At 44.8% G+C, this 13598-nt stretch overlaps 1 protein-coding gene across 1 annotated transcript in view; it reads left to right on the top strand.

Moving 5' to 3' along the window:
- Positions 1–12767, top strand: part of LOC140418053 (uncharacterized) — a 72204-nt gene extending 59437 nt beyond the window's left edge. Inside the window, 1 exon segment of the mRNA XM_072501480.1 lies at positions 6463–12767. Within this exon segment, the coding sequence (XP_072357581.1) occupies positions 6463–7587 (1125 nt within the window). The 3' untranslated portion in view covers positions 7588–12767.
- The last annotated feature ends 831 nt before the right edge of the window (positions 12768–13598 follow it).

Below are 13598 nucleotides of genomic sequence, written 5' to 3'. Positions count from 1 at the left end.
AACCAGCCCAAAACTCAAAGCGAAAGTAAAATTTCACAGAGCCACCGCCCAGCTCCACCCACACAATGACATCACTGAAGCCATGTGATAAGACAAAAACATTTCTTAAAGGGACACTTCCATGACAATACAAGATTCACTGGTTCAAAGAGCCAGTTTTGTGGAAGGCAATCACTTTCTTTCTTACTCATCTTGATTGGGTTGAACAAGGAGTCTCAGACTTGAGCCAGATTTTGGCAGTATAAGATGCCCTGTACCTTTACAACATTCTGGAACAATTTGTTAATTTAAACTATTTTTGCTAGTTCAGTTTGTGGAAACATTTTGATTTATACAGCATTATTTTTTTAAATGAAGATCCAGTCACATGTTAGGGTTTCACTGAAGGTAAGCATCCAGTTACAACAGGCGGTAACAGAGGCAAATGGTATGTTGGCCTTTATAGGGAGAGGATTCGAGTACAGGAGTAGGGATGCCTTGCTGCAATTATACAGAGCCTTGGTGAGGCCACACCTGGAATATTGTATGGAGTTTTGGCCTCCTTATCTGAGGAAGGATGTTCTTGTTCCAGAGGGATTGCAGCAAACGTTTACCAGACTGATTCCTGGGATTGCGGGACTGACTTATGAGGAGAGATTGAATTGGTTAGGATTGTATTCACTGGAGTTCAGAAGAATGAGAGGGAATTCTAACAGGACTCGACAACGCTGATGCAAGAAGGATGTTTCCGATGGTGGGGGTTTCCAGAACCAGGGGGTCACAGACATTCAAAGAAACTGAGTCTTAATTTTGTGTAACAACCTTGGGCAGGATTCTCCCTTCGAAATTGGGAAATGCAATTGGGCAGAGAATAGGTTCTGATGCCAAAATCACGGCGGGTGCTGATTTGACGCCAAATCGCAATTCTCCATGACCTCGACAGCAGCAATGCAGTCCAGAATGCAGGTACAGTAAACACCGCTTGCATATCAGTAGCGGCCCTGACCCAGTATTCTCCGGTGCCACCGCGATTCTCCGCCTCCGATGGACCGAGTTCCGTTGAGCTTTTAAAAATCGTGAAACCAGCGTTGTGGCTTCTGAGGGACAGAGATTGGGTACAGAAGTGTCCAACATCGCTATAGTTTGCTGATAGTTGTCCCGCTGGCCAGGGGGCTTTTGCCAGGGCTGGGGGGAGTAGCGGGGGTAGCCAGGAGTGGGGCTGTGGGGTCGGGGTGGATGGGCACGGAACACCATTATCTCAGCTGGAAAGGCAGCTATGCAGCTGCGCTGCTGCTGACCGCCCACTGTGGTCGTAGGGCCATGGGTCTTTTAGGTGCCCGACCCCAGGCCACCCCCCCTAGGTGCCCTCTGGCCCCAGCGACCCATCAGCTGTATGGGCGCACTCTAGCACAACCAGTGCCATCTTGTTGGCTGGAATGAGTGTGTGTTTGTGAGGATTGTAATGTGTATATGCGACTACAGCTTGTCAGCCTCAGAGTGTCAATCATGGACCCGGCAAATCCCGCATTGTTTATCATTGGAATCTAATGTGTTCCACGTGGTGCCGGTGCTAGCCCCTCCACAGTCGCTGAATCGGTCCAGGTTTGGCACCAGTTTTGCTGTCGCCAAAGTCCACAAATCCTGCCCCAGCGTCAACACTTAATCTCAGGAACAGAGAATCCAGCCCCATGTCTTTCACTCAATTTCAAATCACCTGTGAAAATCCAAATACAGCATATCGTGGAATTTATTGATTTAAAACAGAATGAGTTGTTGTGATTTGGGATTCTCTGCCTGACAAAGGTGCAGGAAGTAAATTCAACTGTAACTTTCAAAAGGGAACTGGACAGATTTGATAGGAAATGAAACTTGCCGGGCGATGGGACCAATTAGATAGTTCATTCAAAGAGCTAGAATAGGAACAATGGGTGGGATGGCCTCTTTCTGTGCTCCCTGAGACTCGTTTGCATTTGAAGAAAGTGGGAAATACCTGGAACCCACCTCCTATGAGTGGAGTAGAAGCAGAGATGATGGAATGTTTCCAAAAGGAAATTGGATGGATTCTTGAAGGAAATAAACCGACAGGGATAAGGGGATATGGGTCACAGTCTGAGGATACGGGGTAGACCAATGAGAACAGAGATGAGGAGACATTTCTTGATCCAGAGAGTGGTCGGCCTGTGGAATTAGTTACCACTGGAATAGTTGAGTCCAAAACATTGTATGTTTTCAAGAAGCGGGGCAGGGGGACAGTGGGATTATGCTATTAAACTGGATGATCAGCCATGATCATAATGAATGGTGGAGTAGGCTCGAAGGACTTAATAGCCTCCTCTTCCTCCTATTTTCTATAGAATAGGACAATGGTTTGATCCACAGAGAGCTGGCATGGATCCAATGGGCCGAATGGCCCCATTTTCAACCCTGATGCCAGTCTGATCTAAGGAGAGAAATTTCAAATGTTACAGTCTCTCCACCTCACTGAAGTCCCTCATCCCTGGTGCCGTTCTCATAAATCTCCTCTGCACCCTATCTGAGAACGTCACATCTTTCCTAAAGTGTGGAGCCCATATATAGGATTCCATTATGGAGTGATAGAATTGAAAAGCAGGGAGGTTATGTTCAACTTGTTTAGAACCAGGGTTAGACTAACTGGGAGCACTGTCAACATTTGTCATCTCCATTCAGAAAAAGGAAATAGTGGCACTGGAGAATGTGCATCAAAGATTCACACTATTAACACCAGAAATTAGCCACCGTTGCATCACCTTTCCGGTTGGATTTTTGTTCCTTAAAGGAATCTATATTTGTTGTATCAATGAAAGTCACCAAAGTCCCAGAGGACCATAGGCTGCTTTCCCCTTTGGGAGAGAGAGAGCTGATTGGTGAGATTGAATCTGAGGGTCGCCACACCTCAGGTGAGGGGCAATGTTGAGAAGGCCATTTCATTGATAATCGCACCCGGTACAGGAGTTGAAGCCGTGCTGTTGGCATCGCTCTGCATCATGAACCAGCAGTGCAGCCAAGTGCGCTAACTAATCCCCTCGTAAAATGCAATAATTCCTTAAATATTAGCTATTGCCTGTCAGCCAACAAACCATTAAGGTAATTTCCCATTCTACCTCAGACAACTTGCCCCTCATACCCTGCTGTGAGAAAGACACAGATAAATTAAAAAAATAAACCAAGTCATGACCATATCCCATCTTCATGGCAATGTGGTATGATTTGGGGGATTCCAAACAGAAATGGGAATGAAATATCTTCTAACTTCCAAACACCCCTTCAATCTGTAGTCCTTGTGAAAGTTGAAACCAGGTATTCACAACAAGGCTCAAGTATCAGCCCACTGGACACAAAGTCATGAGACCAGTCAGTCCAGCAGAAAGAAATCCTCCAACCCTCCCCATTGACCAACTGAATAAAATGCAGTCCTGGATGTAATTGAGAGCAGAAACAATAACCGCAGAATCCAATCCCAGTAATCAATTGTGAACTTGTTGTGTCTGAGCAAGTGCGATGAATGACCAAATCCCTTCCAACACTGAGAGCACGTGAACGGCCTCTCCCCAGTGTGAACTCACTGGGATTTCCATGAGTGAATTCAATTTAACTTATTCATTTGAATATGACCATATTGTTAGTATGTTTTGAAAAACTCTGGGTGTGTAACCTGTATTGTTATCCTCCTGTTTGTATATGATTTTACCCTCTTTCCTCACTCACTGGGTGCGATCCAATGGCCAACCTGCACCGGCAAAGCAGCTCACCGCAGTGCTGTGTGGCTAATGAAAGCCAGGAGACCTTGTCCCGGGATCTACTCGGCTTGCCACGCCTTGCAAGATTCAACGCGATTGCATATTAGGGCGAGGCCATCAGTCTCACCCTAATGTGCAGATTCCCGAGGTACCTGAGGCTTTGGGATTCAATCCCTTCGCCTCAGAGACCTTGAGAGGGCACCGTTCAGCACTGGACCCTATAAAAAGAGACAGACGGAACAGCACTTGTAGGGGTCTCCCAGGGGATTGTAGGTCACAAACTGCATGCTCTTTGGGCAGGGTGGCGCCCTGGCACTTCTGGTGCCATCTAGGCACCCTGGCAGTGCCATCCTGGCACCTTGCTGATGCCGTTTGGGTGCCTGCCTGGCACTACCAAGGTGTCCAGGTCGCACTGCCAGCAGGTTGGCACTTTCAGGTGCCAGGCTGGCATTTTTTACATGCGTGCGATCGGGCAAGTGGTGCCCAGAATGAGTCTTGAGGATGGTGCGGGTGGGGCCGGCGGTCCTCCCATACTCTGCTCGGGCTGGTGTAGAGCAGAGGGGAGGTCAGGGTTCATTCTGGAGGCCTCGGAGATCGAGACAGCATTTAAAAATGGCCTCCCGATCTCTCATGACAGCGGGGAGTTCTGACCAGCGGAACTCCCCACTGTGCAGCCTTGGCCGCGCATTGCTTGTTCATGTTCCTTATACAACGTGAGGCGTGTTGAATAGTCATGTGCTTCTCTGCACTGCGTGTGGCGGGAAACTCGCAGCTAAACGTGCTGGCTAGGGGAATTTGTTCGTCTTCGTAGATTCGCGTCCACTATGTTAACATGTTAACTGTTCAATTGCTCTGGCATTTTATCTGGCGAGCCTAGGCCCCTCAAGTATCATGTTCTGAAATAATTCTGCAATACCTTGTATTTTTGTTGGCAATATCTCTTATTCTGCTCTGTACCCAATTTCCACCAGTTTTTGTTATTCCGTTGTGTTTATTGTTAAAAAAAATGTTTTAAAACAATCTGTCCAATTTATCTGTGAAAATATTCAATGCCCCTCCCGGCCTCCACTGGTCCCTGTGGAAGAGAAATCCAGAGACTAACAACCCTCTGAGGGAAGAGATGACTGGAAATATATAACATAGCTGCAGGACAATATTACACAACCAGAAATAATAATAAATATACTTTACTACTGAACCATCAATAATATATCTAATCTATATCAGATAACAACACCAGACTGAAACAACTGAAAGGGGGAGAAAAGAAAGTGTTTTACTCACAGATGTTGGAGACAGGAGGAGGTTTCAGTCTGTGTGAAGCTCAATGTTCGTCCTCACAAAGCCCGCGCTCTGATTGGCTGTAGGACCAGAGTCCTTCAGCTGGACAAGTCTTCCCATTGGTGAACAGCTCAGAAGGAAAGTCAGGGGTAGCCTCGCCCCCGTAATTACGCAACTTCCACTCTCCCTTGGACATGCGCAGTCCCGGACCACAGGGGAGGGAGAGATCGCCGAGTGGCTTTTCGCGCTGGCCGGAGCTGTCAGCTGGTTGCCTGGAAACCTTGTTTCGAGGAGCTGTGGGGGAGGGGGCGGCGTTCCCGTGTCCGCGCGCCGGAACCCGGAGACGTCACCGCCGAACAGGGTAATTCCTATTGGCTGATTCAAGCAGGTTTCCACTGACGTCATACAAAGCGGAAGTTGGAGGTAAAACTTCCTCCTGTCTCCAACATCTGTGAGTAAAACACTTTATTTTCTCATTCTCACCTTCAATTGGTCACTTGCAGCAACTGAAGGGAAAGGAAGTGAATCCAGGGAGGGTGCAGACTCTGCAAAGCTTGGCCCAGGTCTCTCTCTCTCTCTCTCTCAAAGACATTGACATCCTTTGCTCCCTCAGCTTGACACATTTATTTGTCTGACTAAAAGGATGGTCTCTTTCCTAATGTTCACAATTAAAGACCTGCTTTTCCCAGGCGATGGCTGACATTTAAGGGGGCAGTAAATTAATATCAGTCTTGAGATATGTCTGGTGTTGTTACATGGCACGGATTAGATACATTGGTAGTACAGTGGTTAGCACGGTTTCTTCACCGCTCTGAGGTCCCAGCTTCGATTACCGGCTTGGGTCACTGTGTGGAGTCTGCATGTTCTCCCCGTGTCTCCATGGGTTTCCTCCTTGTGCTCTGGTTTCCTCCCACAGTCCAAAGATGCACAAGTTAGGTGGATTGGCCATGCTAAATTGCCCTTGATGTCCATTAAGGTTAGGTTGGTTCACGGGGTGGAGGTGTGGGCTTAAGTAGGGTGCTCTTTCCAAGGGCGGTGCAGAGTCGATGGGCCAAATGGTTTCCTTCTGCACTGTAAATTCTATGATTATTGCTGGTTTTGTAATAAATTACATTTGTTATATTGCGTCTTCAAACATTTTACAGGATATTAGAAGAGGAGGAATTACAGGCAGTAATCTCAAACGTCACGTCGAGATCTGTCAGAGTCACTCGATTCCTTGGGAGATGAACATTATCTGCATTTGACTCTGGAAGGAGAAATGTTTGTTCTGTCTGCATCAAGACACTGAAAATGCAGAGACACATATGTGAGTGAGAATGTTCCAGAGCACTGACTGTAGAAAGAGGTTGAACCAGTGAGACAGCCTGAAAAAACATTGCACCATTCACAGCGGAAAAGACCGTACACGTCTTATGTGTGTGGATGAGGCTTCAACTGATTATCCGACACGGAGAGAAACAAGGGGACCCAAAACATGGAGAAACCATGGACATGTGGTGACTGTGGGAAGGGATACAGATTTCCATCAGAACTGGAAACTCATCGACGCAGTCACACTGGGGAGCGGCCATTCACCTGCTCTCAGTGTGCGAAGGGATTCACTGAGCTATCCAGTCTGCATACACACCAGCGAGTTCACACTGGGGAGAAGCCTTTCACCTGCTCTCAATGTGGGAAGGGATTCAGTTTTTCATCCACCCTGCAGAAACACCAGCGAGTTCACACTGGGGAGAAGCCGTTCACCTGTCCTGAGTGTGGAAAGGGATTTAGACATTCATGCACTCTGCAGAAACATCAGCGTATTCACACTGGGGAGAGGCCTTTTACCTGCTCTCAGTGTGGGAAGGGATTCTCTCAGTTATCCCACCTGCAGGTACATGGGCGAATTCACACCGGGGAGAGGCCATTCACCTGCTCTCAATGTGGGAAGGGATTCAGTGATTCATCCCACCTATTGACACACCAACGAATTCACACTGGGGAGAGGCCATTCTCCTGCTCTCAGTGTGGGAAAGGATTTACTCAATTATCCAACCTGCAAACACACCGGCGCGTTCACACTGGCGAGAGGCCATTCACCTGCTCTCAGTGTCGGAAAGGATTTACTCAAATATCCACCCTGCAAACACACCAGCGAGTTCACACTGGGGAGAAGCCATTCACCTGCTCCCAGTGTGGGACGGGATTTATTGATTCATCCCATCTATTGAGACACCAGCGTATTCACACCGGGGAGTGGCCATTCTCCTGCCCTCAATGTGGGAAGGGATTCAGTGATTCATCCACCTTGCAGTCACACCAGCGGGTTCACACTGGGGAGAGGCCGTTCAACTGCTCTCAATGTGGGAAGGGATTCACTCAATTATCCAACCTGCAGACACACGAGCGAATTCACACTGGGGAGAGGCCGTTCACCTGCTCTCAGTGTGGGAAAGGATTTACTCAATTCTCCAACCTGCAGACACACCAGCGAGTTCACATTGGGTAAAGATCGTTCACATGCTGTCAATGTGGGAAGGAATTCCATGATTCATCGCACATGATGAGACACCAAGTTCATAATTAATTTCAGTGGTTCTATTTTGATGTTATTGTTTCTGCTCTTAGTTACATTGCGGATGGCATTTTGTTCATTCTGACTGTTGGTCAATGAGGATGGGTGGAGGGTTTCTTTCTGCTGGACTTGTCGGTGGTCAAAGGGCTGATGCTCATTGAGCCTTGTTGCGAATACCTGGCTTCAAATTGCACAATGATCACTGAGTGAAAAGGTGTTTGGATTTTTGATGATATTTAGTTGTCAATTTTCTTTTCAATCCCCCAAAACATGCTATGCTGCCATGGAGATGGATCCTCATGGTTACATGGTTCCTTTGTTCAAGTTACGTGGGTGTTCTTTCACAGAAAGAAACTGTCAAGGTATGAGAGGCAAGTTACCTGTGATAGATTGGGAAACTGATGGGAGACAGGCAATAGCTAATCTTTAAGAAATAATTACATATTTACATGGGGATTAGTTAGCTCAGTTGGATGGGTGGCATGCTTCTGACGCAGAGCAACATGAACAGTGCCGCTTCAACTCCCGCACCAGCTGTGCTTATCCATGAAGGCCCAGCCTTCTCAACATTGCCCCTCAGGTGACGTGCGGTGACCCTCAGGTTGAATCACCACCAGTCAGCTCTCTCTTCTGTCAAAGGGGGAGCAGACTATGGAGCGCTGGGACTTTGGCGACTTTCATTTCACCTGTATACGTAACATATAGATTCATTTTGAGAACAAAAATCCAACAGGAAAAGTGATACAACCGTGACTAACAAAGAAAAGTTAAAGATTCCATTAGATCCATGGAAAGTGGCCAAAATAGTAGTAAGTCTGAGGATTGGGTACTTGATTTATAATTCAGCAAAGGACCAAGAAACTTATAAAGTCCCAAAAGACGTGCTGTTAGATAATTTGGATATTCTGAACTCTCCCTCTGTGTACCCGAACAGGCGCTAGAATGTGGCAACGAGGGGCTTTTCACGGTAACTTCATTTCAGTGTAAGCCTACTTGTGACAATAAAGATTATTAATATTATTATTAAAGAGAGAGAAAATAGGGTATGAGAGCAAACCTAAAAAGCGACTGGAAAAGTTCCTCTAGGAATGTGAAAAGGAAAAGATTAGCAAAGACAAATGTGGGTCCAGTCCAGACAGAGACAGGAGAGTTTATAATGGGGAATAAGGAAATGTCAGAGAAACTAAGCAATGTGTGTCTGTCTTCACAGAAGAAGGTACAGAAATCATCCCCAAAACACTGGAGAACCAAGGGATGAGTGAGCACGAGGAACTGAAAGAGATTAGTATTAGTGAGAAAGTAGTATTGGAGAAATTAATGGGATTGAAAGTTAATAAATTCCCAAAAGCTGCTGCTCTACATCCCAGAGTGTTGAAAGAGGCGGCTGTAGAGATAGTGGATACATTGGTGATCATCTTTCAAAATTCTATAGATTCTGGAATGGTTCCTGCTGATTGGAAGGAGGTAAATGTAACCCCACTATTTGAGGAGGGAGAGAGAAAACGGGGAACCACAGACCCATGAGCCTGACATCAGTAGGAGGGAAAATGCTACAATCTATTATAAAGGATGTGATAACATACAAATTAGGAGCAGGAATAGGCCACTCGGCCCCTCGAGCCTGCTCCACCATTCAATAAGTTCCCGGCTGATCTGATTGTAACCTCAACTCCACATTCCCACTGAACCGCCCCCGATAACCTTTCACCCCTTGTTTATTCATCTATCCAACTCTGCTCTCAAAATATTCAAAGATTGGGCAGCACGATGGCACAGTGGTTAGCACCGTTGCTTCACAGCTCCAGGGTCCAAGGTTCAATTCCCGGCTTGGGTCACTGTCTGTGCGGAGTCTGCAAGTTCTCCCTGCGTCTGCGTGGGTTTCCTCCGGGTGCCCCGGTTTCCTCCCACAGTCCAAAGATGTGCAGGTCAGGTGGATTGGCCATGATAAATTGCCCTCAGCGTCCAAAAAGGTTAGGTGGGGTTGCTGGGTTACAGGGATAGGATGGAGTCAGGTGCTCTTTCCTAAGGGCCGGTGCAAACTCAAAGGGCCAAATTGCCTCCTTCTGCACTGTAAATTCTGTGATTCTATGACTCTGTTTTCACTGCCCTTTGAGGAAGAGAGTTCCAAAGACTCCCAATCCTCTGAGAGAAAAAAGTTCTCCTCTGCCTTAAATGGACAAGTTATTACTTTTAAAGTGACTCCAGTTTCTAGGTTCTTTCCACATCCACCCTGTCAAGGCCCCTCAGGATCTTATACAGTTCAATCAAGTCACCTAAACTCCATCGGACACAAGCCCAGCCTGTCCAATCATTCCTCATAAGACCAGCCTCCAATTCCAGGTATGAGTCCAGTAAACCCTCTCTGAACTGCTTCCAACACATTGACATCATTCCTTAAATGAGAGCAATACTGTACACAGTGCTCCAGATGTGGTCTCAGCAATGGCCTGTATAACTGAAGGTTAACCTCCCTACTTTTTAGCTTCCCTAATTACTTGCTGTACCTGTATACTCGCCTTTTGTGATTCATGCTCTTGGACACCCAGATCCCTCTGAGTCTCAGATCTCTGCAATCTCTCACCATTTAGATAATAAGCTTTTTTATTCTTCCTGCCAAAATGGACAATTTCACATTTTCCCACACTATACTCCATTTGGTAGATCTTTTCCCACTCACTTAACCTATCTATATCCCTTTGTAGTCTCCTGATGTCCTCTTCACAATTTACTTTCCTACCTACCTTTGGAACATTGGAAAATAGGAACAGAAGTTAGCCATTCAGCCCATCGAGCCTGCTCCAACATTCAATATGATCATGGCTGATCATTCACTTCAATGCCTTTTCCCCCACACTATCCCCATATCCCTTTGTGTTATTGGGATTTAGAAATCTGTCAGTCTCTGCTTCAAACACACTCAATGACTGATCTCCCACAGCCCTCTGGGGTAGAGAATTCCAAAGATTCACAACCACCTGAGTAAAGAAATTCTCTCCGAGACTGGTCCTAAGTGGCTTTCCCCTATTTTGAAATTGTGTCCCCTGGTTCCAGACTCTCCAACCAGGGGAAAAATCAGACCTGCACCCACCCTGTCTATTCCTTTATGGATTTTGTAAGTTTCAATGAAATCCTCTCTCATTCTTCAAAATTCTGGAGAAAAGAGGCCCAGGTTCCCCAATCTCTCTTCATAGGACAGTCCGATCTTGCTCAGAACAAGTCTAATGAATCTTCGTTACAGTCCCTCTATGGCAATAATATCTTCCCTAAGGTAGGGGGAGTAAAACTGCACACAGTACTCCAGCTGTGGTCTAACCAACGTTCTATACTATTGAAGCAAGTCTTCACTACTCCTATACTCAAATCCTCTTGTGATAAAGGCCAATATGCCATTAACCTTCCTAATAACTTGCTTCACCTGCATGTTCGCCTTCGGTGACTTATTGACAGGCCGCCTGGGTCCATCTATACTCGGGTCCCTTTACCACTATAACCACTCCCGTTAACTGCACAAGAGGCTCAGGTCGCAGAGGGAGACCATTTGGCCGAACGTGCTAATGCCAGATAGTCCAATTTTCTTTTGAAAGAAAGAGTTGAATATGTTTCTTGCACCCTTTTCAGGTAACGCACTCCTGATCACAACAACTTGCCTGTGTTTTAAAAACAAATTATTCAGGATCTAGTGTGTTTGGATTTTCATTGAGAATTTCAGAAAGAATCAAAATATTGCTCAAAATTAAAGCTCAATCTTTGTCAATCATTTTGATGAGGGGACCAAGTTTGTGGAAAATCTAAAGAAAAAGATCATTTTCGATAGTATCACAGCGGCTCCAAAAGATTTAGATTTTACATTTAGATATATTGTTACTTGTACTGAGGTACAGTGAAAAGTATTGTTCTGCATACAGTCCAGGCAGATTGTTGCATACATGAAAAACAGAGGACATACAATAAATACACAATGTAAATACACAGACATTGGGTGAAGCTTAATGAGTGTAGTGCTAAGTGTAGTCATTGTTGTAATGTACAAAACTGTAGGTAGGACTGGGAAATCCATTTAATTTTATAATTCCATCACTTTTCCACCATATTTATGGCTTTAAGTAACAAGGTCAAGGAAGCCATTTTAAACTCTAACATCCAGCGTCTTGCACCGATTATGCAACATTTCTTTGTTCATCACATATGGATTTCATGTTGGAAGCCAGTCACAAATCAGTTGATTAGAATTCGTGAAACAATGTAATCGATAAAATTGTAATGGCTGAATTGTTCTTTTATACATTAAGATTGTACAACCCAAATGTTTCTAAACTGCAGAGCTAGCATAAATTGTTTATACAAAGAAAGTATTTTGATAAGCAGCGGGCTACCATGTTATACCCAAGTCTGGCTCAAGAATAAGCGTATTATTCCACCTGATCAAAATTAGTAAAAAAGAAAGATATTGCTTTCCACAACCTGTCTTTTTAAACCAGTGTATCTTATATTAACCAAATGTATGAATTAGATTACTGTATTAATGAGCTACCAGCAGTAGCAGTAATACCTAGTGAGGCTTAATCAAATTGCAGCTAAGGAATCCATCATGAATCAGTAGTTATAGTGAAAGACTAAAAGTCTTTTTACATTTGCTGTAAAAATGTACAATCTTAATTGATGTGTATTTAAAAAAATACGAAATGAAGATAAATGTACTGGCAAGAGAGACCTTCAAGCTCAAATTAGCCTCAACATTTGAAACTGTATGAATAAGGGATTGTATAGAATCAGATAAAGGGATAGTATGAAACAGTTCGATTGTATTCCTGTCTAAGATAATGAGAGTAGGCAGTATAAGTAATTGGGGATCCAATTCAATTAATCTAGTAACCAAATTGAGCAATTATCATGTTACAACAGGCCCAACTCTGACGTGAGGTAATGGTCACTTTGGGGATAAAAGTAGAGGTTCCGAAGGTCTTCCTTGCAGGCCAAGTACTGAAGATTCCCGAGGCCGAGTTCCAAGGAAATTACTGTCAAAGAAGGAGCCAGACTCCCGAGGCGGAATTCCACAAGAATTACTGTCACAGAAGGAGCCAGAGAGGGTTACACTTCTACAGACTGATCACCCGCATAAAGTTGTAAAAGTCAATGTCTTAAAGTTGTTTAGTAAACCTTTTTCATTTAATAAACTTTTAAAATTTACTATCCAGAGGATTCTGAATTTGCCTTAATTGGTTGAAGTCTTATCCGAACCAAAGTGAATTTATTAAGTGGTAATTTGTGGGTAGCTGAAATCAATTAAGTTCCAGATAACAAGATCAGATAACATTAATCTTCAATTTAAAAACTTGCATTTCTATAGCACCTTTCACAACCACAGGATGTCCCAAAGTGCTTTACAGCCAATGAAGTACTTTTCAAGTGTAGTCACTGTTGTAATGGAGGAAACGCAGCAGCCAATTTACACACAGCAAGATCCCACACACAGCAATGTGATAATGAGCAGATGATCTGTTTTTAGTGATGTTGACTGAGGGATAAATATTGACCTGGACACCGGGGATAACTCCCCTGTTCTTCTTCAAAATAGTGGCTGTGGGAACTTTTACATCCACCTGAGAGGGGCAGACAGAGCCTCAGTTTAACATCTTATTTGAAAGAAGGCTGTTCTGACAGTGCAGCACTCCCTCAGTGCTGGGACGAGGAATGTTGGAACTGGTTTTTGTCCACAGGACCCTAACTGGGATTTAACCTTCTGATCCAGAGGTGAGAGAGTTGCCCACTGAGCCAAGGCAGACACTAGTTAGAAAGGAAAAGTTATACTTTAACCTTTGCCTCAATCTAATAATTAAATAACATCGATTTAACTGCCAAATGTTGAAGTGTTGATTTCGAGCCACAAGTTTTTCCCACTTGCTCCTCTGCACCTTTCTGTCTCTCTACTGCTCATATCAATGACAGCCAGGCGACGGAGCTGAGGGCTGAAATTAGCTGAGAATAATGGGGCCTGCATCCCAGTTGGTAAACTTCCATGGGTG

This window comes from Scyliorhinus torazame, chromosome 5 (genome assembly GCF_047496885.1).
Source record: "Scyliorhinus torazame isolate Kashiwa2021f chromosome 5, sScyTor2.1, whole genome shotgun sequence".
Lineage (NCBI taxonomy): Eukaryota > Metazoa > Chordata > Chondrichthyes > Carcharhiniformes > Scyliorhinidae > Scyliorhinus > Scyliorhinus torazame.
This window is presented reverse-complemented; position numbering and strand designations above follow the sequence as displayed.